Genomic DNA, 24,704 nt, shown 5'->3' with positions numbered 1-24,704 from the left:
ACTTCTCTAGACAAATGGTCTGGATGGCAAACAGGTGCTTCAGTGCCCCTCAGTAAGGAATCTCCAGTTGCTAATAGCTTACGCGCTTTCCTGGTGGCACTGGTTCTAATGCGGGCGGGTGGGTGGCTCACCTTTGCCTGCTTGACTTTTCCGGGATCCTGTCCCTTACTCACGTGCTCTGAATTCTCCAATCCCAGACTATCATGCCTGCTTCCTAGCCCCTGGAACACCTCTGTGAAACCCTCCCCGTATCTGGCATCATTGATAAGTAACTGTAGCAAGACCAACTCAGGGTCGTTTAGATCAAGAAGGAAGCAGGGGGATGGTGACGCCGCAGATTTATAGCTGCTTTGCAAAATAGTACTACGCGTGTGTTAAGTAGCGATTGGTCAAATCCTGTTGTACCTGGTCGCCCAGGAAAGGTATAAGAACCTCGTGTAAAACCTCGTTCGGGGTGCCCCAATTTGAATAGGACACCTCATGCGCACGAATAAAGAATTGGTGCTGCACGGGGTTTTCCCTTTCCTTCCTGTGTCCCACCTACTCCCCTCTTTTCCCTGGGGTACGAGGTGGTCGTGTGCCATCAGCTGTGAGCCGCGCCAACACAGCTCTGTGCATGAAGACCTCTTTCATTGTCCATAGAACAGCAGCCTCGTGAGCCTATCTTGCAGCTCATCGAACTCACGCAGTGCCTCAGCGTGGGCAGCAGGATCCTGTGCCAGGTGCTGGAAGAGGTTGAGTGGCTCGGCCGTTTGGAAGGCTGGGGCAAGGTGATCTCCTCGGGCACGGTCTCATTGCCAAAGAAGAAGTGATCAAGGCGTCTCTCCTCCAGGCAGCAGCGCAGGTACCGCATGATATCCTGCAGCCGCGGCAGGAAATCCCTCCTGCGCCAGCCTGACAGGGGTATGGAGGTCAGGAGGTGCATCACAACTGTCTTCAAAGTATAGGTGGAAAAGCCTGTGCCCACCAGGATGCGGGCGCAGATCTGCAGGCATTTGAGGTGGCAGCTGTCATGCGGGGCGTGCCTGGTGATATGCCTGAAGAACTACTGCCACAGCGTAGCTCTCTGGCCGCATTGTTCTTGGGGTGAAGATGGCCTCCGTAGTCTGGCTTCTCCAGAAGATGTCCAAGTCGCATTTCTGCACCCCAATCTTCACCTCAATGAAGAGGCTATACTTGCTGCCTTTTGTCACCTGGAGTTTGGAGGAGTGGCTGGACGGCAGCACTGTTATATGGCATTTGGACAACAGAGTCAAAACCACCCATGCTGCTTCAGAGGCATGAGCAGGCAATAGTTGATGTCTGACCTGGCCACTGTATGTGGTCCTTCCCTGAGGCTCATGTTAAAGATGCGATTAGAAATGTTCCCAGTCTGGTATGGCCCTCAGTTTATTATCTGTTATTGTTTTTTTATGTAGGCAGCGATGAAGTTGCAATAAGAAGACCAAGGGTGATCAAAAGAGACTTCAGAGCCTTGGGACGAATGGTTAAGGGATCAGGAGCACAAGCAGGGTTTTACTTTGTGCTTAAGTAGTGTTTTCCTCTGTGCCTTCAGTTGCAGGGAATGAAGAGGGAAGAAACAAGAAGACCCAGCTGATCAATACCTGGCTCTGTGACTGGTGTCACCAGCAGAATTTTGGGGTTTTTGATCACAGGTCAGTCTCCATGACACTTGGCCAGCTAGTGACAGATGGGGTTCACCTTTCTCAAAGCGGGAAATGGTTGAGAGCCTCTCTGTAAAGATTCAGAGAAAAGCTAATAAAGCAGATGTTCTTGCAGGACTCTACTATAGATCACCCAGCCAGGATGACAGCACCGATGTATTACTCTCTAAGGAATCAAGGGAAATTTCTAGATCAGTCACCCTAGATTGTCCTTATGGGCGACTTCAATGTCCCAGCTGCGAACTGGGACTGTCATAGAGCAGACACGAACAGGCCCAGGAAATTCCTGAAGGCCACGTTGATGATAACGTTTTGATATGGGTACTAAGGGAGCCGACTAGGAAAGACGCCCTCCTAGATTTGTTGTTTGTGAACAGAGAGGGACTCGTGGGCAAAGTGGTGATTGGTGGCATTCTTGGTCACAGTGACCACGAAATAGCTGAGTTTCCAGTTGTTGGCAACAGGAGGAAAACTGCCAGCAAAACTTCGAGCCTGGCTGTGGGGACAGCAGACTTCAGGCTGCTCAAGGAACTAGTTAGTAAGGTCCCCTGGGCCTCTTCGTTAGAGGGTATTGGGGTCCATTAGTGCTGGTCACTTTTTAAGAGCCATCTCTTAAGAGTGCCGGACCAGGCAATTACAAAGTGTTGGAAGTCAAGCAAGCAGTGCAGAAGGCTGTTTTTGCCGAGCAGGGATCTTCTTCTAGAACATAGGTGCAGAAGGAAAAGTGTATAGCCACTGGAAGGAAGGGCAGGCAACACGGGAGGACTACAGAGATGCTGTTCGCCACTGTAGGGAGAAATTCATGCGGCCAAAGCTTGATTAGAGTTCAAGCTGTCTAGCACTGTGAAGGACAACAAAAATGGCTTTTTTAAATATGTTAACAGCAAAAGGAGGATCAGAGATAACATTGGTCCCTTACTTGATGAGGTTGGTCACGTCACAAATAGGGATGTAGACAAAGCAGAGAAGTTTAACGCCTTCTTGGCTTCTGTCTTTAACACCAATGATGGGCCCTGGGACCCCCGGAGCCTTGTGTTGGAAGATCGTGACTGGGGGGATGATGAGCTCCCAGCTGACTCTGAACTTGTTTGAGACTTGCTGCTCCAGCTGAATGCGAAAAAATCTATGCAGCCTGACGGGATTCATACCAGGGTACTGAAAGAGCTGGCCAATGTTATCGCAGGACCTTTCTCGATTATTTTTCAGCAGTCTGGGGAGTCTGGAGAGGTTGCAGTTGACTGGAAGCTGGTAAATGTTGTCCCAATTTTCAAGAATGGAAAGAAGGAAGACCCTGGTAATTACAGGCCTGTCAGTCTCACTTCAGTGCCTGGTAAAATTACGGAGAAGGTTATTCTGGGAGTTACTGAAAAACACTTGAGAGACAATGCAGTCATTGGTCATAGCCAACATGGGTTCACGAGGGGAAAGTTCTGCTTAACTGACTTAATTTCCTTTTATGACAAGGTCACCCATTTAATTGACCAAGGGAAGCCAGTAAATGTGGGGTTTTTTGGATTTTAGCAAAGCTTTTGGTACTGTCTCTCCCAGTATCCTTCCGGACAAAATGTCCAGCACACAGCTAGACAAGTCCATAATATGTTGGGTGAGCAACTGGCTGATGGGTTGGGCTCAAAGAGTTATGGTAAATGGGGTTACATGAGGCTGGTGACCAGTCACCAGTGGGGTCCCACAGGGCTTGATTTTAGGGCCAGCGCTCTTTAATGTTTTTATAAATGATCTGGGTGCAGCAATCGAATGTACATTAATTAAGTTTGCTGATGATACTGAACTAGGAGGAGCTGTGGACTCCCTCAAGGGTAGAGAGGCCTTACAGAGAGATCTGGATAGACTAGAGAGCTGGGCAATCACCAGCCGTATGAAATGTAACAAGAGCAAGTGCGCGATTCTCCACCTGGAATGGGGTAATCAAATCGGGGGATGAGAGGCTGGAGAGCAGCGCTGCAGAATGAGATCTGGGGGTTTGGGTTGAATGCAAATTTAATAGGAGTCAACAGCGTGCCCTGGCAGCCCAAAGGGCCAACTGGGTCCTGGGCTGCATCGAGCACAGCATAGCTAGCTGGTTGAGGGAGGAGATTGGGAGATTGTCCCACTCGACACTGCACTGGTGCAGCCCCACCTCGAGTACTGTGTGCAGTTTTGGGCGCCTCAATGTAAGAAGGACATCAGACTATTAGAGTGTGTCTAGGTGTCTAGAGGAGGGCGACCAAGATGGTGAAAGGCCTCGAGGGTAAGGCTTAGGAGGAGCAGCTGAGGTCGCTTGGCTTGATCAGCTTGGAGAAGAGAAGGCTGAGGGGTGACCTCATCGCAGTCTACAACTTCCCCAAGGCGGGCAGCAGAGAGGCAGGTGCTGATCTCCTCTCTCTGGTGACCAGCGACAGGACACGAGGAAATAGAATAATGCTGTGTCAGGGGAAATTCAGACTGGGCCTTAGGAAAAGGTTCTTCCCTAAGAGGGTGGTTGGTCACTGGAACAGGCTCCCCAGGGAAGCGGTCATGGCACTAAGCCTGTCAGAGTTCAAGGAGCCTCTGGATGATGCTCTTAGTCATATGATATAGTTTTAGATAGTCCTGCAAGGAGCAGGGACTCAGACTCAATGATGCTTATGGGTCCCATCCAACTTGAGATATTCTATGATTCTATGATTCTATGATAACAAACTGAGGGACATAAAAGGCTAGGAAATTTCATGGTAACCTGAGCCGCAGGGAGGCAGGCGGCTTCCTAAAAAGGTAGGTCTGCTCAGCAGACCAGAGGAGTAGTGAATGAATTCTTTATTTTGCTTGGCCTGGGCATGTAGCTCTTGCTTTACGTACTAAACTGTCCTCTCTCAACCCACACGTTTTCCCACTTTTATGCTTCAGAGTCTCTCCTCCATCCCACGGAGGGAAAGGGACTGAGTAGCTGTGTGATGCCAAGCTGCCTACTGGCATTAACCCACAACACCTGGGAAGCCAAAGCCCAGGGAATCATTGAAACCAGAGCCCACTGCATCAGCTCTTCTGCAAAATGCTCGCTGACTCTGCCGCAGCTGAGCTGTCAGCACCCTATGCCCGCGTTCGCCATCAAAGTGATGCACAGAGACTCATGGATGCAGCGTTTCTTCAAACAAGTGATTTATTGCCATCTTTGTCCACGGCCAGTCTCCCGGAGGGAACGGACTCTCTCGAAGAGGGAGGGCAGTCACCGTCCAGGTGGTAACGGAGTCTCTGTTGCAAGGCTCCTTGCAATGGCCCCTTCAGCTGCATCGGGTCCCACTCCCCAGAGTGTGCTTCTGCTGTGGAGGAAAGATGCGGCAGCAATTCCCACTGCCGCATGAGCAGCGTGTTCTCTGTGTCCAGCCTGCTCAGTTCTGCAGCACGAGCTCCCCGGGGAGTGTCCTCAGGCCTGGCCCTGTGCTTGGAGAACTGCTCGTCTGGCACAGCACAGCTCTCTGGCCACGTCCTGCTGCTGGTAACACTGGCCTCTACCTACTCGATGCTCAGGAAGGTGTCTGAGCCATCTTGCTGCACCCCAAACATCACCTCAATCAGGAGGGTAATATCGTCCGTGTTTGTCAGCCGGAGCTTGCCTGAGCGCCTGGAAGGTAGCACTGTTAGACGGCAGTGTTGCGACAGAGGCAAAGCCACCCAGGCTGCTTTTACCAATATCTGGAACCAGAGGGTGGTTTTCTCCATGTCTAGGTAGGGGCCGGTGCAGAGGGTGTCTAGGAGGCTGGCGCCCTGATTCCTCCTCAGCTCCTCCTCGGGGTGGTGGAGGAAGCACAGCATGTCCTCCACCAGCTGCTCCCTCGTGCAGGTGCACTTGAGCTCCACGCGGAGACTGGCATGCCTCGCTGGCATCTCCTCCATGGTGCCCAGTTCCAGGTGGAAGGTGTGCCCACGGGGGGGCTTCAGGGGCACAAGCAGGCAGAAGACAGCATCATGCTTATGAGGACTCCAACTTTCTAAGGCACTGCCCACCCCAATGGCTGGCTTCAGTTGCGGCATGAAAGTATTCCTGGAAAGCTTTCGGCAGATGCGGAGAAGTTCATCCACCAGCTCCTCCACCATCACGAACGATTCTGGCAGGTCCAGGAGGCGACTGGACAAAACTCTGCCCACATGCAGTGCAACACTGGGTTTTACTGCCTGCTCCTTATTATGTGCCTTCTTTCTGGAGCTGCCCTCCTTGCGGCTGCTGGCTGGCTGACGGCTCCCTTTCCTGAGCCACCAGCAGAGCCCAAAGAGCAGGACCAGGACTCCAGCAACGGCCCAGAATTGCCACTGCTGCAAGGCAGCAAAGAGCAGGGCTCCCCAGGCAAAGGCGCTCTGCTCCTGGCTCCTCTGCTCCAGCTCCTGCAGCAGCCGAGTCATCTCCTGGCTCAGCTGCTCCGCACACTGCTGCATGCACTCGCGCGTGGCCTCATCCAGCTCATCACCGACCACGTGCGGGTACTGGATGATGCTTTGCACAATGAGTGCGAGGAGATTTGCGACAGCCATGGCCTGCAGGAGGAGGGAGAGAAGGGGTTCAGTGGGGCTGGAAGGGAGGGAGCTGCTGGTGGTGGGGGGGCAGGGATGAGAGCCGCAGGGATCTGGGGACATGTAGGAGAGGGGGCGAGGCATCGTGGGAGGCAGGAAGGCCTGCTGTCAGCCCCGGCGGCGGCAGCAGCACAGTGCCCTGCCCAAGGCGCTCCCACGAGTGTCTGGGCCCTCGAGGCAGGGTGAGAACCCACCCCCCTGGGGCTCCGCGTTCCTGCCCACGCCCTCCTCCAGCTCAGCCTCCCCCCGCGTGCGCACTCACCGCTGGCCCAGGCCGGACTGGGGCAGCGCTGCCTGCTGGCGCCCCTTATAACCACCCCCATTGTGACTCGTGCCCTGTGCTGTCACAGGCGCCAGAGCGCATCACAGGCACGCCCGCCAGCCAGCCCCAGCCTTTGGCCCTACCCCGGCTCAGCGACTCACAGCTGCCCCAGGCAGCCGAAGCCCCGACACCCACAAAGTGCAGACCCACCCGGCAGGACGTGGCTCCCAGGGGCTCCCTTTACAAAGCAGACAGAAGCCTCCCAAGCCCTTACCAAACATAAAATCGGGTGACGTAACCCGTGGATGCTTGTTCCTTGAGATGCCATCCTGTGAGATGGGATCGGCTCCCTTGGTGCTGACCTCTGTGCTTGTGGACATGGGTGTGCTCTTGGGGCCTTCGTGACACCAATGGTGGGTGGTGGTGTATATCCTGGTGGTGGGGTGGGACCTGCCCATGGCAGGACCTCTGCTCCTGCTGTGCCACTGCGAGAGGACATTGCTTCCAAAGAGACATTTCCCAGGGTGATGAGGGGGTGCGGGTGGAGATTTCCCAGGGGGAAACTCGCTCTGCCGATAGAGCAGCGTCTTCTCCATGTCCAGCATGTTCAGCTCTGCGGTACCAAGTCCCTGGGGAGTGTCTGGGACAGGCAGATTCTCTACCCGGAACCCAGTGAACAAGCCTCTTGCTTGGTCCCTGCCCAGACGGAGCTGCCAGGGAGTTTCCCGGCCCTTGTGAAATCAGCACCATGGCCGTGACAGTGCGAGGGGAAAGCAGGCGAAAATCATCTTCGTAGCCACTGTGGTCTTCACCGGCTGCTGCGCTGGGGAGACCATTGAGAGGAGGATGGTGCCGCTCTCGGCAGAGGGCTGCTGTGCAGGGATTTCCCTTTCCTTTCTGTGTCCCACGTTCTCCCCTCTTTTTCCCTGGGGTATGGGGTCAGGTGAATGCCATCAGCTCCCAACAAACCTGGCTTCTCAAAGGTAGAGCCATGACCAGAGAAGCCAAAACCTTGAGTACCAGCTACGCAGCCAGGCATTCAGTGCTCAGTTTGTCTGCTCCTTCCCGAACCCCTTCCTCCTCCTGGCGGGATAGAGGAGAACACCGCCTGTGCTCCTGATCCTTTTAGCATTGCTCCGAGGGACACGCGGCCTCTTTTGCTGCTTCTAAGTTGCCTCGTCACAGTATTGTTTGACCCTACTTTGCGTAGCAGGACTGGATGATATCCTGTACCATTCAGCAGGCTTGGCAGCCTCTCAGTGGCGTCAGGAATGTGAGCTGCTGGTGGGCAGCAAACTTCTCTAGACAAATGGTCTGGATGGCAAACAGGTGCTTCAGTGCCCCTCAGTAAGGAATCTCCAGTTGCTAATAGCTTACGCGCTTTCCTGGTGGCACTGGTTCTAATGCGGGCGGGTGGGTGGCTCACCTTTGCCTGCTTGACTTTTCCGGGATCCTGTCCCTTACTCACGTGCTCTGAATTCTCCAATCCCAGACTATCATGCCTGCTTCCTAGCCCCTGGAACACCTCTGTGAAACCCTCCCCGTATCTGGCATCATTGATAAGTAACTGTAGCAAGACCAACTCAGGGTCGTTTAGATCAAGAAGGAAGCAGGGGGATGGTGACGCCGCAGATTTATAGCTGCTTTGCAAAATAGTACTACGCGTGTGTTAAGTAGCGATTGGTCAAATCCTGTTGTACCTGGTCGCCCAGGAAAGGTATAAGAACCTCGTGTAAAACCTCGTTCGGGGTGCCCCAATTTGAATAGGACACCTCATGCGCACGAATAAAGAATTGGTGCTGCACGGGGTTTTCCCTTTCCTTCCTGTGTCCCACCTACTCCCCTCTTTTCCCTGGGGTATGAGGTGGTCGTGTGCCATCAGCTGTGAGCCGCGCCAACACAGCTCTGTGCATGAAGACCTCTTTCATTGTCCATAGAACAGCAGCCTCGTGAGCCTATCTTGCAGCTCATCGAACTCACGCAGTGCCTCAGCGTGGGCTTCAGGATCCTGTGCCAGGTGCTGGAAGAGGTTGAGTGGCTCGGCCGTTTGGAAGGCTGGGGCAAGGTGATCTCCTCGGGCACGGTCTCATTGCCAAAGAAGAAGTGATCAAGGCGTCTCTCCTCCAGGCAGCAGCACAGGTACCGCATGATATCCTGCAGCCGCGGCAGGAAATCCCTCCTGCGCCAGCCTGACAGGGGTATGGAGGTCAGGAGGTGCATCACAACTGTCTTCAAAGTATAGGTGGAAAAGCCTGTGCCCACCAGGATGCGGGCGCAGATCTGCAGGCATTTGAGGTGGCAGCTGTCATGCGGGGCGTGCCTGGTGATATGCCTGAAGAACTACTGCCACAGCGTAGCTCTCTGGCCGCATTGTTCTTGGGGTGAAGATGGCCTCCGTAGTCTGGCTTCTCCAGAAGATGTCCAAGTCGCATTTCTGCACCCCAATCTTCACCTCAATGAAGAGGCTATACTTGCTTCCTTTTGTCACCTGGAGTTTGGAGGAGTGGCTGGACGGCAGCACTGTTATATGGCATTTGGACAACAGAGTCAAAACCACCCATGCTGCTTCAGATGCATGAGCAGGCAATAGTTGATGTCTGACCTGGCCACTGTATGTGGTCCTTCCCTGAGGCTCATGTTAAAGCTGTGATTAGAAATGTTCCCAGTCTGGTATGGCCCTCAGTTTATTATCTGTTATTGTTTTTTTATGTAGGCAGCGATGAAGTTGCAATAAGAAGACCAAGGGTGATCAAAAGAGACTTCAGAGCCTTGGGACGAATGGTTAAGGGATCAGGAGCACAAGCAGGGTTTTACTTTGTGCTTAAGTAGTGTTTTCCTCTGTGCCTTCAGTTGCAGGGAATGAGGAGGGAAGAAACAAGAAGACCCAGCTGATCAATACCTGGCTCTGTGACTGGTGTCACCAGCAGAATTTTGGGGTTTTTGATCACAGGTCAGTCTCCATGACACTTGGCCAGCTAGCGACAGATGGGGTTCACCTTTCTCAAAGCGGGAAATGGTTGAGAGCCTCTCTGTAAAGATTCAGAGAAAAGCTAATAAAGCAGATGTTCTTGCAGGACTCTACTGTAGATCACCCAGCCAGGATGACAGCACCGATGTATTACTCTCTAAGGAATCAGGGGAAATTTCTAGATCAGTCACCCTAGATTGTCCTTATGGGCGACTTCAATGTCCCAGCTGCGAACTGGGACTGTCATAGAGCAGACACGAACAGGCCCAGGAAATTCCTGAAGGCCACGTTGATGATAACGTTTTGATATGGGTACTAAGGGAGCCGACTAGGAAAGACGCCCTCCTAGATTTGTTGTTTGTGAACAGAGAGGGACTCGTGGGCAAAGTGGTGATTGGTGGCATTCTTGGTCACAGTGACCACGAAATAGCTGAGTTTCCAGTTGTTGGCAACAGGAGGAAAACTGCCAGCAAAACTTCGAGCCTGGCTGTGGGGACAGCAGACTTCAGGCTGCTCAAGGAACTAGTTAGTAAGGTCCCCTGGGCCTCTTCATTAGAGGGTATTGGGGTCCATTAGTGCTGGTCACTTTTTAAGAGCCATCTCTTAAGAGTGCCGGACCAGGCAATTACAAAGTGTTGGAAGTCAAGCAAGCAGTGCAGAAGGCTGTTTTTGCTGAGCAGGGATCTTCTTCTAGAACATAGGTGCAGAAGGAAAAGTGTATAGCCACTGGAAGGAAGGGCAGGCAACACGGGAGGACTACAGAGATGCTGTTCGCCACTGTAGGGAGAAATTCATGCGGCCAAAGCTTGATTAGAGTTCAGGCTGTCTAGCACTGTGAAGGACAACAAAAATGGCTTTTTTAAATATGTTAACAGCAAAAGGAGGATCAGAGATAACATTGGTCCCTTACTTGATGAGGTTGGTCACGTCACAAATAGGGATGTAGACAAAGCAGAGAAGTTTAACACCTTCTTGGCTTCTGTCTTTAACACCAATGATGGGCCCTGGGACCCCCGGAGCCTTGTGTTGGAAGATCGTGACTGGGGGGATGATGAGCTCCCAGCTGACTCTGAACTTGTTTGAGACTTGCTGCTCCAGCTGAATGCGAAAAAATCTATGCAGCCTGACGGGATTCATACCAGGGTACTGAAAGAGCTGGCCAATGTTATCGCAGGACCTTTCTCGATTATTTTTCAGCAGTCTGGGGAGTCTGGAGAGGTTGCAGTTGACTGGAAGCTGGTAAATGTTGTCCCAATTTTCAAGAATGGAAAGAAGGAAGACCCTGGTAATTACAGGCCTGTCAGTCTCACTTCAGTGCCTGGTAAAATTACGGAGAAGGTTATTCTGGGAGTTACTGAAAAACACTTGAGAAGACAATGCAGTCATTGGTCATAGCCAACATGGGTTCACGAGGGGAAAGTTCTGCTTAACTGACTTAATTTCCTTTTATGACAAGGTCACCCATTTAATTGACCAAGGGAAGCCAGTAAATGTGGGGTTTTTTGGATTTTAGCAAAGCTTTTGGTACTGTCTCTCCCAGTATCCTTCCGGACAAAATGTCCAGCACACAGCTAGACAAGTCCATAATATGTTGGGTGAGCAACTGGCTGATGGGTTGGGCTCAAAGAGTTATGGTAAATGGGGTTACATGAGGCTGGTGACCAGTCACCAGTGGGGTCCCACAGGGCTTGATTTTAGGGCCAGCGCTCTTTAATGTTTTTATAAATGATCTGGGTGCAGCAATCGAATGTACATTAATTAAGTTTGCTGATGATACTGAACTAGGAGGAGCTGTGGACTCCCTCAAGGGTAGAGAGGCCTTACAGAGAGATCTGGATAGACTAGAGAGCTGGGCAATCACCAGCCGTATGAAATGTAACAAGAGCAAGTGCGCGATTCTCCACCTGGAATGGGGTAATCAAATCGGGGGATGAGAGGCTGGAGAGCAGCGCTGCAGAATGAGATCTGGGGGTTTGGGTTGAATGCAAATTTAATAGGAGTCAACAGCGTGCCCTGGCAGCCCAAAGGGCCAACTGGGTCCTGGGCTGCATCGAGCACAGCATAGCTAGCTGGTTGAGGGAGGAGATTGTCCCACTCGACACTGCACTGGTGCAGCCCCACCTCGAGTACTGTGTGCAGTTTTGGGCGCCTCAATGTAAGAAGGACATCAGACTATTAGAGTGTGTCTAGGTGTCTAGAGGAGGGCGACCAAGATGGTGAAAGGCCTCGAGGGTAAGGCTTAGGAGGAGCAGCTGAGGTCGCTTGGCTTGATCAGCTTGGAGAAGAGAAGGCTGAGGGGTGACCTCATCGCAGTCTACAACTTCCCCAAGGCGGGCAGCAGAGAGGCAGGTGCTGATCTCCTCTCTCTGGTGACCAGCGACAGGACACGAGGAAATAGAATAATGCTGTGTCAGGGGAAATTCAGACTGGGCCTTAGGAAAAGGTTCTTCCCTAAGAGGGTGGTTGGTCACTGGAACAGGCTCCCCAGGGAAGCGGTCATGGCACTAAGCCTGTCAGAGTTCAAGGAGCCTCTGGATGATGCTCTTAGTCATATGATATAGTTTTAGATAGTCCTGCAAGGAGCAGGGACTCAGACTCAATGATGCTTATGGGTCCCATCCAACTTGAGATATTCTATGATTCTATGATAACAAACTGAGGGACATAAAAGGCTAGGAAATTTCATGGTAACCTGAGCCGCAGGGAGGCAGGCGGCTTCCTAAAAAGGTAGGTCTGCTCAGCAGACCAGAGGAGTAGTGAATGAATTCTTTATTTTGCTTGGCCTGGGCATGTAGCTCTTGCTTTACGTACTAAACTGTCCTCTCTCAACCCACACGTTTTCCCACTTTTATGCTTCAGAGTCTCTCCTCCATCCCACTGGGGGAAAGGGACTGAGTAGCTGTGTGATGCCAAGCTGCCTACTGGCATTAACCCACAACACCTGGGAAGCCAAAGCCCAGGGAATCATTGAAACCAGAGCCCACTGCATCAGCTCTTCTGCAAAATGCTCGCTGACTCTGCCGCAGCTGAGCTGTCAGCACCCTATGCCCGCGTTCGCCATCAAAGTGATGCACAGAGACTCATGGATGCAGCGTTTCTTCAAACAAGTGATTTATTGCCATCTTTGTCCACGGCCAGTCTCCCGGAGGGAACGGACTCTCTCGAAGAGGGAGGGCAGTCACCGTCCAGGTGGTAACGGAGTCTCTGTTGCAAGGCTCCTTGCAATGGCCCCTTCAGCTGCATCGGGTCCCACTCCCCAGAGTGTGCTTCTGCTGTGGAGGAAAGATGCGGCAGCAATTCCCACTGCCGCATGAGCAGCGTGTTCTCTGTGTCCAGCCTGCTCAGTTCTGCAGCACGAGCTCCCCGGGGAGTGTCCTCAGGCCTGGCCCTGTGCTTGGAGAACTGCTCGTCTGGCACAGCACAGCTCTCTGGCCACGTCCTGCTGCTGGTAACACTGGCCTCTACCTACTCGATGCTCAGGAAGGTGTCTGAGCCATCTTGCTGCACCCCAAACATCACCTCAATCAGGAGGGTAATATCGTCCGTGTTTGTCAGCCGGAGCTTGCCTGAGCGCCTGGAAGGTAGCACTGTTAGACGGCAGTGTTGCGACAGAGGCAAAGCCACCCAGGCTGCTTTTACCAATATCTGGAACCAGAGGGTGGTTTTCTCCATGTCTAGGTAGGGGCCGGTGCAGAGGGTGTCTAGGAGGCTGGCGCCCTGATTCCTCCTCAGCTCCTCCTCGGGGTGGTGGAGGAAGCACAGCATGTCCTCCACCAGCTGCTCCCTCGTGCAGGTGCACTCGAGCTCCACGCGGAGACTGGCATGCCTCGCTGGCATCTCCTCCATGGTGCCCAGTTCCAGGTGGAAGGTGTGCCCACGGGGGGGCTTCAGGGGCACAAGCAGGCAGAAGACAGCATCATGCTTATGAGGACTCCAACTTTCTAAGGCACTGCCCACCCCAATGGCTGGCTTCAGTTGCGGCATGAAAGTATTCCTGGAAAGCTTTCGGCAGATGCGGAGAAGTTCATCCACCAGCTCCTCCACCATCACGAACGATTCTGGCAGGTCCAGGAGGCGACTGGACAAAACTCTGCCCACATGCAGTGCAACACTGGGTTTTACTGCCTGCTCCTTATTATGTGCCTTCTTTCTGGAGCTGCCCTCCTTGCGGCTGCTGGCTGGCTGACGGCTTCCTTTCCTGAGCCACCAGCAGAGCCCAAAGAGCAGGACCAGGACTCCAGCAACGGCCCAGAATTGCCACTGCTGCAAGGCAGCAAAGAGCAGGGCTCCCCAGGCAAAGGCGCTCTGCTCCTGGCTCCTCTGCTCCAGCTCCTGCAGCAGCCGAGTCATCTCCTGGCTCAGCTGCTCCGCACACTGCTGCATGCACTCGGGCGTGGCCTCATCCAGCTCATCCCTGACCATCTGCGGGTACTGGAGGAGGCTTTGCACAATGAGTGCGAGGAATATTGCGACAGCCATGGCCTGCAGGAGGAGGGAGAGAAGGGGTTCAGTGGGGCTGGGAGGGAGGGAGCTGCTGGTGGTGGGGGGGCAGAGATGAGAGCCGCAGGGATCTGGGGACATGTAGGAGAGGGGGCGAGGCATCGTGGGAGGCAGGAAGGCCTGCTGTCAGCCCCGGCGGCGGCAGCAGCACAGTGCCCTGCCCAAGGCGCTCCCACGAGTGTCTGGGCCCTCGAGGCAGGGTGAGAACCCACCCCCCTGGGGCTCCGCGTTCCTGCCCACGCCCTCCTCCAGCTCAGCCTCCCCCCGCGTGCGCACTCACCGCTGGCCCAGGCCGGACTGGGGCAGCGCTGCCTGCTGGCGCCCCTTATAACCACCCCCATTGTGACTCCTGCCCTGTGCTGTCACAGGCGCCAGAGCGCATCACAGGCACGCCCGCCAGCCAGCCCCAGCCTTTGGCCCTACCCCGGCTCAGCGACTCACAGCTGCCCCAGGCAGCCGACGCCCCGACACCCACAAAGTGCAGACCCACCCGGCAGGACGTGGCTCCCAGGGGCTCCCTTTACAAAGCAGACAGAAGCCTCCCAAGCCCTTACCAAACATAAAATCGGGTGACGTAACCCATGGATGCTTGTTCCTTGAGATGCCATCCTGTGAGATGGGATCGGCTCCCTTGGTGCTGACCTCTGTGCTTGTGGACATGGGTGTGCTCTTGGTGCCTTCGTGACACCGATGGTGGGTGGTGGTGTATATCCTGGTGGTGGGGTGGGACCTGCCCATGGCAGGACCTCTGCTCCTGCTGTGCCACTGCGAGAGGACATTGCTTCCAAAGAGACATTTCCCAGGGTGATGAGGGGGTGCGGGTGGAGATTTCCCAGGGGGAAACTCGCTCTGCCGATAGAGCAGCGTCTTCTCCATGTCCAGCATGTTCAGCTCTGCGGTACCAAGTCCCTGGGGAGTGTCTGGGACAGGCAGATTCTCTACCCGGAACCCAGTGAACAAGCCTCTTGCTTGGTCCCTGCCCAGACGGAGCTGCCAGGGAGTTTCCCGGCCCTTGTGAAATCAGCACCATGGCCGTGACAGTGCGAGGGGAAAGCAGGCGAAAATCATCTTCGTAGCCACTGTGGTCTTCACCGGCTGCTGCGCTGGGGAGACCATTGAGAGGAGGATGGTGCCGCTCTCGGCAGAGGGCTGCTGTGCAGGGATTTCCCTTTCCTTTCTGTGTCCCACGTTCTCCCCTCTTTTTCCCTGGGGTATGGGGTCAGGTGAATGCCATCAGCTCCCAACAAACCTGGCTTCTCAAAGGTAGAGCCATGACCAGAGAAGCCAAAACCTTGAGTACCAGCTACGCAGCCAGGCATTCAGTGCTCAGTTTGTCTGCTCCTTCCCGAACCCCTTCCTCCTCCTGGCGGGATAGAGGAGAACACCGCCTGTGCTCCTGATCCTTTTAGCATTGCTCCGAGGGACACGCGGCCTCTTTTGCTGCTTCTAAGTTGCCTCGTCACAGTATTGTTTGACCCTACTTTGCGTAGCAGGACTGGATGATATCCTGTACCATTCAGCAGGCTTGGCAGCCTCTCAGTGGCGTCAGGAATGTGAGCTGCTGGTGGGCAGCAAACTTCTCTAGACAAATTGTCTGGATGGCAAACAGGTGCTTCAGTGCCCCTCAGTAAGGAATCTCCAGTTGCTAATAGCTTACGCGCTTTCCTGGTGGCACTGGTTCTAATGCGGGCGGGTGGGTGGCTCACCTTTGCCTGCTTGACTTTTCCGGGATCCTGTCCCTTACTCACGTGCTCTGAATTCTCCAATCCCAGACTATCATGCCTGCTTCCTAGCCCCTGGAACACCTCTGTGAAACCCTCCCCGTATCTGGCATCATTGATAAGTAACTGTAGCAAGACCAACTCAGGGTCGTTTAGATCAAGAAGGAAGCAGGGGGATGGTGACGCCGCAGATTTATAGCTGCTTTGCAAAATAGTACTACGCGTGTGTTAAGTAGCGATTGGTCAAATCCTGTTGTACCTGGTCGCCCAGGAAAGGTATAAGAACCTCGTGTAAAACCTCGTTCGGGGTGCCCCAATTTGAATGGGACACCTCATGCGCACGAATAAAGAATTGGTGCTGCACGGGGTTTTCCCTTTCCTTCCTGTGTCCCGCCTACTCCCCTCTTTTCCCTGGGGTATGAGGTGGTCGTGTGCCATCAGCTGTGAGCCGCGCAAACACAGCTCTGTGCATGAAGACCTCTTTCATTGTCCATAGAACAGCAGCCTCGTGAGCCTATCTTGCAGCTCATCGAACTCACGCAGTGCCTCAGCGTGGGCTTCAGGATCCTGTGCCAGGTGCTGGAAGAGGTTGAGTGGCTCGGCCGTTTGGAAGGCTGGGGCAAGGTGATCTCCTCGGGCACGGTCTCATTGCCAAAGAAGAAGTGATCAAGGCGTTTCTCCTCCAGGCAGCAGCACAGGTACCGCATGATATCCTGCAGCCGCGGCAGGAAATCCCTCCTGCGCCAGCCTGACAGGGGTATGGAGGTCAGGAGGTGCATCACAACTGTCTTCAAAGTATAGGTGGAAAAGCCTGTGCCCACCAGGATGCGGGCGCAGATCTGCAGGCATTTGAGGTGGCAGCTGTCATGCGGGGCGTGCCTGGTGATATGCCTGAAGAACTACTGCCACAGCGTAGCTCTCTGGCCGCATTGTTCTTGGGGTGAAGATGGCCTCCGTAGTCTGGCTTCTCCAGAAGATGTCCAAGTCGCATTTCTGCACCCCAATCTTCACCTCAATGAAGAGGCTATACTTGCTTCCTTTTGTCACCTGGAGTTTGGAGGAGTGGCTGGACGGCAGCACTGTTATATGGCATTTGGACAACAGAGTCAAAACCACCCATGCTGCTTCAGATGCATGAGCAGGCAATAGTTGATGTCTGACCTGGCCACTGTATGTGGTCCTTCCCTGAGGCTCATGTTAAAGCTGTGATTAGAAATGTTCCCAGTCTGGTATGGCCCTCAGTTTATTATCTGTTATTGTTTTTTTATGTAGGCAGCGATGAAGTTGCAATAAGAAGACCAAGGGTGATCAAAAGAGACTTCAGAGCCTTGGGACGAATGGTTAAGGGATCAGGAGCACAAGCAGGGTTTTACTTTGTGCTTAAGTAGTGTTTTCCTCTGTGCCTTCAGTTGCAGGGAATGAGGAGGGAAGAAACAAGAAGACCCAGCTGATCAATACCTGGCTCTGTGACTGGTGTCACCAGCAGAATTTTGGGGTTTTTGATCACAGGTCAGTCTCCATGACACTTGGCCAGCTAGCGACAGATGGGGTTCACCTTTCTCAAAGCGGGAAATGGTTGAGAGCCTCTCTGTAAAGATTCAGAGAAAAGCTAATAAAGCAGATGTTCTTGCAGGACTCTACTGTAGATCACCCAGCCAGGATGACAGCACCGATGTATTACTCTCTAAGGAATCAGGGGAAATTTCTAGATCAGTCACCCTAGATTGTCCTTATGGGCGACTTCAATGTCCCAGCTGCGAACTGGGACTGTCATAGAGCAGACACGAACAGGCCCAGGAAATTCCTGAAGGCCACGTTGATGATAACGTTTTGATATGGGTACTAAGGGAGCCGACTAGGAAAGACGCCCTCCTAGATTTGTTGTTTGTGAACAGAGAGGGACTCGTGGGCAAAGTGGTGATTGGTGGCATTCTTGGTCACAGTGACCACGAAATAGCTGAGTTTCCAGTTGTTGGCAACAGGAGGAAAACTGCCAGCAAAACTTCGAGCCTGGCTGTGGGGACAGCAGACTTCAGGCTGCTCAAGGAACTAGTTAGTAAGGTCCCCTGGGCCTCTTCATTAGAGGGTATTGGGGTCCATTAGTGCTGGTCACTTTTTAAGAGCCATCTCTTAAGAGTGCCGGACCAGGCAATTACAAAGTGTTGGAAGTCAAGCAAGCAGTGCAGAAGGCTGTTTTTGCTGAGCAGGGATCTTCTTCTAGAACATAGGTGCAGAAGGAAAAGTGTATAGCCACTGGAAGGAAGGGCAGGCAACACGGGAGGACTACAGAGATGCTGTTCGCCACTGTAGGGAGAAATTCATGCGGCCAAAGCTTGATTAGAGTTCAGGCTGTCTAGCACTGTGAAGGACAACAAAAATGGCTTTTTTAAATATGTTAACAGCAAAAGGAGGATCAGAGATAACATTGGTCCCTTACTTGATGAGGTTGGTCACGTCACAAATAGGGATGTAGACAAAGCAGAGAAGTTTAACGCCTTCTTGGCTTCTGTCTTTAACACCAATGATGGGCCCTGGGACCCCCGGAGCCTTGTGTTGGAAGATCGTGACTGGGGGGATGATGAGCTCCCAGCTGACTCTGAACTTGTTTGAGACTTGCTGCTCCAGCTGAATGCGAAAAAATCTATGCAGCCTGACGGGATTCATACCAGGGTACTGAAAGAGCTGGCCAATGTTATCGCAGGACCTTTCTCGATTATTTTTCAGCAGTCTGGGGAGTCTGGAGAGGTTGCAGTTGACTGGAAGCTGGTAAATGTTGTCCCAATTTTCAAGAATGGAAAGAAGGAAGACCCTGGTAATTACAGGCCTGTCAGTCTCACTTCAGTGCCTGGTAAAATTACGGAGAAGGTTATTCTGGGAGTTACTGAAAAACACTTGAGAGACAATGCAGTCATTGGTCATAGCCAACATGGGTTCACGAGGGGAAAGTTCTGCTTAACTGACTTAATTTCCTTTTATGACAAGGTCACCCATTTAATTGACCAAGGGAAGCCAGTAAATGTGGGGTTTTTTGGATTTTAGCAAAGCTTTTGGTACTGTCTCTCCCAGTATCCTTCCGGACAAAATGTCCAGCACACAGCTAGACAAGTCCATAATATGTTGGGTGAGCAACTGGCTGATGGGTTGGGCTCAAAGAGTTATGGTAAATGGGGTTACATGAGGCTGGTGACCAGTCACCAGTGGGGTCCCACAGGGCTTGATTTTAGGGCCAGCGCTCTTTAATGTTTTTATAAATGATCTGGGTGCAGCAATCGAATGTACATTAATTAAGTTTGCTGATGATACTGAACTAGGAGGAGCTGTGGACTCCCTCAAGGGTAGAGAGGCCTTACAGAGAGATCTGGATAGACTAGAGAGCTGGGCAATCACCAGCCGTATGAAATGTAACAAGAGCAAGTGCGCGATTCTCCACCTGGAATGGGGTAATCAAATCGGGGGATGAGAGGCTGGAGAGCAGCGCTGCAGAATGAGATCTGGGGGTTTGGGTTGAATGCAAATTTAATAGGAGTCAACAGCGTGCCCTGGCAGCCCAAAGGGCCAACTGGGTCCTGGGCTGCATCGAGCACAGCATAGCTAGCTGGTTGAGGGAGGAGATTGTCCCACTCGACACTGCACTGGTGCAGCCCCACCTCGAGTACTGTGTGCAGTTTTGGGCGCCTCAATGTAAGAAGGACATCAGACTATTAGAGTGTGTCTAGGTGTCTAGAGGAGGGCGACCAAGATGGTGAAAGGCCTCGAGGGTAAGGCTTAGGAGGAGCAGCTGAGGTCGCTTGGCTTGATCAGCTTGGAGAAGAGAAGGCTGAGGGGTGACCTCATCGCAGTCTACAACTTCCCCAAGGCGGGCAGCAGAGAGGCAGGTGCTGATCTCCTCTCTCTGGTGACCAGCGACAGGACACGAGGAAATAGAATAATGCTGTGTCAGGGGAAATTCAGACTGGGCCTTAGGAAAAGGTTCTTCCCTAAGAGGGTGGTTGGTCACTGGAACAGGCTCCCCAGGGAAGCGGTCATGGCACTAAGCCTGTCAGAGTTCAAGGAGCCTCTGGATGATGCTCTTAGTCATATGATATAGTTTTAGATAGTCCTGCAAGGAGCAGGGACTCAGACTCAATGATGCTTATGGGTCCCATCCAACTTGAGATATTCTATGATTCTATGATAACAAACTGAGGGACATAAAAGACTAGGAAATTTCATGGTAACCTGAGCCGCAGGGAGGCAGGCGGCTTCCTAAAAAGGTAGGTCTGCTCAGCAGACCAGAGGAGTAGTGAATGAATTCTTTATTTTGCTTGGCCTGGGCATGTAGCTCTTGCTTTACGTACTAAACTGTCCTCTCTCAACCCACACGTTTTCCCACTTTTATGCTTCAGAGTCTCTCCTCCATCCCACTGGGGGAAAGGGACTGAGTAGCTGTGTGATGCCAAGCTGCCTACTGGCATTAACCCACAACACCTGGGAAGCCAAAGCCCAGGGAATCATTGAAACCAGAGCCCACTGCATCAGCTCTTCTGCAAAATGCTCGCTGACTCTGCCGCAGCTGAGCTGTCAGCACCCTATGCCCGCGTTCGCCATCAAAGTGATGCACAGAGACTCATGGATGCAGCGTTTCTTCAAACAAGTGATTTATTGCCATCTTTGTCCACGGCCAGTCTCCCGGAGGGAACGGACTCTCTCGAAGAGGGAGGGCAGTCACCGTCCAGGTGGTAACGGAGTCTCTGTTGCAAGGCTCCTTGCAATGGCCCCTTCAGCTGCATCGGGTCCCACTCCCCAGAGTGTGCTTCTGCTGTGGAGGAAAGATGCGGCAGCAATTCCCACTGCCGCATGAGCAGCGTGTTCTCTGTGTCCAGCCTGCTCAGTTCTGCAGCACGAGCTCCCCGGGGAGTGTCCTCAGGCCTGGCCCTGTGCTTGGAGAACTGCTCGTCTGGCACAGCACAGCTCTCTGGCCACGTCCTGCTGCTGGTAACACTGGCCTCTACCTACTCGATGCTCAGGAAGGTGTCTGAGCCATCTTGCTGCACCCCAAACATCACCTCAATCAGGAGGGTAATATCGTCCGTGTTTGTCAGCCGGAGCTTGCCTGAGCGCCTGGAAGGTAGCACTGTTAGACGGCAGTGTTGCGACAGAGGCAAAGCCACCCAGGCTGCTTTTACCAATATCTGGAACCAGAGGGTGGTTTTCTCCATGTCTAGGTAGGGGCCGGTGCAGAGGGTGTCTAGGAGGCTGGCGCCCTGATTCCTCCTCAGCTCCTCCTCGGGGTGGTGGAGGAAGCACAGCATGTCCTCCACCAGCTGCTCCCTCGTGCAGGTGCACTCGAGCTCCACGCGGAGACTGGCATGCCTCGCTGGCATCTCCTCCATGGTGCCCAGTTCCAGGTGGAAGGTGTGCCCACGGGGGGGCTTCAGGGGCACAAGCAGGCAGAAGACAGCATCATGCTTATGAGGACTCCAACTTTCTAAGGCACTGCCCACCCCAATGGCTGGCTTCAGTTGCGGCATGAAAGTATTCCTGGAAAGCTTTCGGCAGATGCGGAGAAGTTCATCCACCAGCTCCTCCACCATCACGAACGATTCTGGCAGGTCCAGGAGGCGACTGGACAAAACTCTGCCCACATGCAGTGCAACACTGGGTTTTACTGCCTGCTCCTTATTATGTGCCTTCTTTCTGGAGCTGCCCTCCTTGCGGCTGCTGGCTGGCTGACGGCTCCCTTTCCTGAGCCACCAGCAGAGCCCAAAGAGCAGGACCAGGACTCCAGCAATGGCCCAGAATTGCCACTGCTGCAAGGCAGCAAAGAGCAGGGCTCCCCAGGCAAAGGCGCTCTGCTCCTGGCTCCTCTGCTCCAGCTCCTGCAGCAGCCGAGTCATCTCCTGGCTCAGCTGCTCCGCACACTGCTGCATGCACTCGGGCGTGGCCTCATCCAGCTCATCCCTGACCATCTGCGGGTACTGGAGGAGGCTTTGCACAATGAGTGCGAGGAATATTGCGACAGCCATGGCCTGCAGGAGGAGGGAGAGAAGGGGTTCAGTGGGGCTGGGAGGGAGGGAGCTGCTGGTGGTGGGGGGGCAGAGATGAGAGCCGCAGGGATCTGGGGACATGTAGGAGAGGGGGCGAGGCATCGTGGGAGGCAGGAAGGCCTGCTGTCAGCCCCGGCGGCGGCAGCAGCACAGTGCCCTGCCCAAGGCGCTCCCACGAGTGTCTGGGCCCTCGAGGCAGGGTGAGAACCCACCCCCCTGGGGCTCCGCGTTCCTGCCCACGCCCTCCTCCAGCTCAGCCTCCCCCCGCGTGCGCACTCACCGCTGGCCCAGGCCGGACTGGGGCAGCGCTGCCTGCTGGCGCCCCTTATAACCACCCCCATTGTGACTCGTGCCCTGTGCTGTCACAGGCACCAGAGCGCATCACAGGCACGCCCGCCAGCCAGCCCCAGCCTTTGGCCCTACCCCGGCTCAGCGACTCACAGCTGCCCCAGGCAGCCGAAGCCCCGACACCCACAAAGTGCAGACCCACCCGGCAGGACGTGGCTCCCAGGGGCTCCCTTTACAAAGCAGACAGAAGCCTCCCAAGCCCTTACCAAACATAAAATCGGGTGACATAACCCATGGATGCTTGTTCCTTGAGATGCCATCCTGTGAGATGGGATCGGCTCCCTTGGTGCTGACCTCTGTGCTTGTGGACATGGGTGTGCTCTTGGTGCCTTCGTGACACCGATGGTGGGTGGTGGTGTATATCCTGGTGGTGGGGTGGGACCTGCCCACGGCAGGACCTCTGCTCCTGCTGTGCCACTGCGAGAGGACAGGGACCCTCAGATTGATAAGGGATCAAGTACGGTCCGATGAGCAGTCCACGAAAAGAGGGGGTGGAAGCCGGCCGGAACAGGTGAGCGCTACCCTAGGACTCGGGAAAATTTAGCGCGCTAAGAAAACAAAGGGAATCTTGCTCTGATCAAGCGAGCGGCCGGGAGGAGAATGGGGTCTTCTTTGTCAAAGGAAGAGGCGGCAGTGCTCAAGTTTCTCCTACATATACTCTCTACGAGAGGACTGAGTTATGATCTGTGTATGGGATCACCCGGCTAAACCTGTTTCAGAGCACCAAGGCAAGATGCAGGGAGTTGTGATTGGACTCAGCTTTGTCTCACCTTGACAAATCCTTATCTATGCAGAGAGGACCTGGGGGGAGCTGTGGAAACGGCTCAGCCCGGGGTTGTCTGAACACTGCCGGAACCCGAAACCCAAAACCCAAATGGAGCCTGAATGATCCCTTAACAAACAAAATGCCCTGAGTACCATTCCACCACTATTCAGTAACTGTGTGCTAGACATCACTAAATTACCACATAGACTAAGGAGCCGAGCCATCAAGGCACCAGAGATAAACATTCGTGCATAAGCCTGCCCCCACCCATCAAATCAGGGAATAAAAAAACCCGTAAGGTTTGGGCAGAAAAATGGGGAGAGTCGCTTTTCCAAGGGTACAGCTGGCCTGTAGGAGATTCTTTCCCCCTTGTCCAGGACGCTGTACAAAGTAACTTCCCAGGGATTAAGAGGCCTTACCTGAGAGAGGGGGTAAGTGATTAAGAAACATACGTATGGTATTTGGCATGCTTTAAGACTGTGATTAGTGCACTCTTTTTTTTGTAAGGTATTAATATCTAGCACGCTTGTGAATTGTGTATTTAATTGCAATAGTGCATTCCTCCATTGTATCCATAAAAGAACCTGCAATAGTGGCGTATTGGACCTGTGAGTGAAGTTCAAATAAATTGTTAATTTGAACCTGACAGTGAAGTCTTTCTCTCCGTCACAACCTGTCTACCTCGAAGGCGCTGTTAATTTGGGCACGCAATAAAAGACTTATCCCCACGATTGAGGCTGCCTATGCTCAGGACACTTGGTCTCATTTATCGATGCAGCAACAGCAAGCTTTGCAAAAGATAACCAAGAAATTAGTCAGTGGGGCATCACAACGATTCATTACAGAACTACCTATGCACTTACTTATTGTTAATTCCAGTAAAAGTAGGAACCATGTTTTAGGTCTCTTAATCCAGCAATCACCAAAAAGTGTTGTAATATTAGAATGGCTTTTCTTGTCATATCAGCCTAAGACAACAGTGTCTACTAGAATAGAACTGCTTGCAAATATCATCATAAAGGGAAGGCGTCGCAGTATTGATTTAACAGGGCAGGATCCAGAACGAATTTATATTCCTGTTAAGCAATCCTATTTAGATTGGCTTTTGTCCTCTTCTGATATTTTACAATATGCTTTTGCAGAATATACTGGTCAGATTACTAATGCTTACCCACCCACAAGACTTTTACCGTTGTTACAGGACCAAGCGTTTGAAGAATCTCCGCAATTATGAGAAACGCCTGTCCCAGGGCTTACCATTTTTACCGATGCAGGAAAAAAGTCAAAACGAGCCGCTATTACTTGGTGTGTTCAGGGACAATGGCATTCCCAATTGCTTACGGGTTGTCCGCAAGATTCGTTGCAAACATTAGAGCTAAAGGCCGTGGTTTGGGCTTTTCAGAATTGGGCAACTCAACCTCTTAACATTGTTTCTGATTCTTTGTATGCGGTGGGTACTGTTAAACGGATTGAACGATCTATGGTACGTGAGGTGAAAAACCCGATATTATACCAGTTGTTGTTACAGATGTTGCATTTGTTAAATCAGCGAACCAATCCTCATTTTATTACGCATATTCACAGCCATCAGTTTGACTCTGGTCTGGCCATTGGCAATAACAGAGCAGATGACTTAGTTGCCGCCGCTTGGGAAAATCGCCAAACTAACCTGTTTGCGCAAGCCCGGAGTTCCCATGAATTTTTTCACCAATCGGCTAAAGTTTTAGTGAGACAATTTAATCTTTCTATTTCTGATGCCCGTGGCATTGTGCAATCATGTCCGGACTGCCAAATTACAGGTCTGGGATTGGGTTTAGGAGTCAATCCTCGTGGATTGCATGCTTTACAATTGTGGCAGATGGACGTCACTCATATTCCTGAATTTGGGCGTCAAAAATATGTTCATG

General features: G+C 52.9%; 2 protein-coding genes and 1 pseudogene across 2 annotated transcripts; all 3 read right to left on the bottom strand.

Moving 5' to 3' along the window:
* Window positions 1–629: 629 nt before the first annotated feature.
* LOC132317293 (inositol 1,4,5-trisphosphate receptor-interacting protein-like) lies at window positions 630–12,679 on the bottom strand. The gene is given in 8 exon segments (XM_059819473.1): window positions 630–760; window positions 763–1,045; window positions 1,158–1,225; window positions 4,871–5,951; window positions 6,060–6,170; window positions 8,449–8,748; window positions 8,813–8,988; window positions 12,619–12,679. Coding segments are annotated over 8 exon segments (2,211 nt in total).
* Window positions 12,680–12,901: 222 nt separating this feature from the next.
* On the bottom strand, window positions 12,902–13,915 carry LOC132317292 (inositol 1,4,5-trisphosphate receptor-interacting protein-like 1). The gene is made up of 2 exons (XM_059819472.1): window positions 13,856–13,915; window positions 12,902–13,699 (listed from the first exon to the last, which is right to left on the bottom strand). The coding sequence occupies exons 1-2, from the start codon at window positions 13,913–13,915 to the stop codon at window positions 12,902–12,904; spliced, it is 858 nt and encodes a 285-aa protein (XP_059675455.1).
* A 2,225-nt stretch (window positions 13,916–16,140) lies between these two features.
* Window positions 16,141–21,662, bottom strand: LOC132317291 (inositol 1,4,5-trisphosphate receptor-interacting protein-like 1; annotated as a pseudogene).
* Window positions 21,663–24,704: the final 3,042 nt, after the last annotated feature.

The sequence above is a fragment of the Gavia stellata genome, chromosome 7 (genome assembly GCF_030936135.1).
Source record: "Gavia stellata isolate bGavSte3 chromosome 7, bGavSte3.hap2, whole genome shotgun sequence".
NCBI lineage: Eukaryota > Metazoa > Chordata > Aves > Gaviiformes > Gaviidae > Gavia > Gavia stellata.
This window is presented reverse-complemented; position numbering and strand designations above follow the sequence as displayed.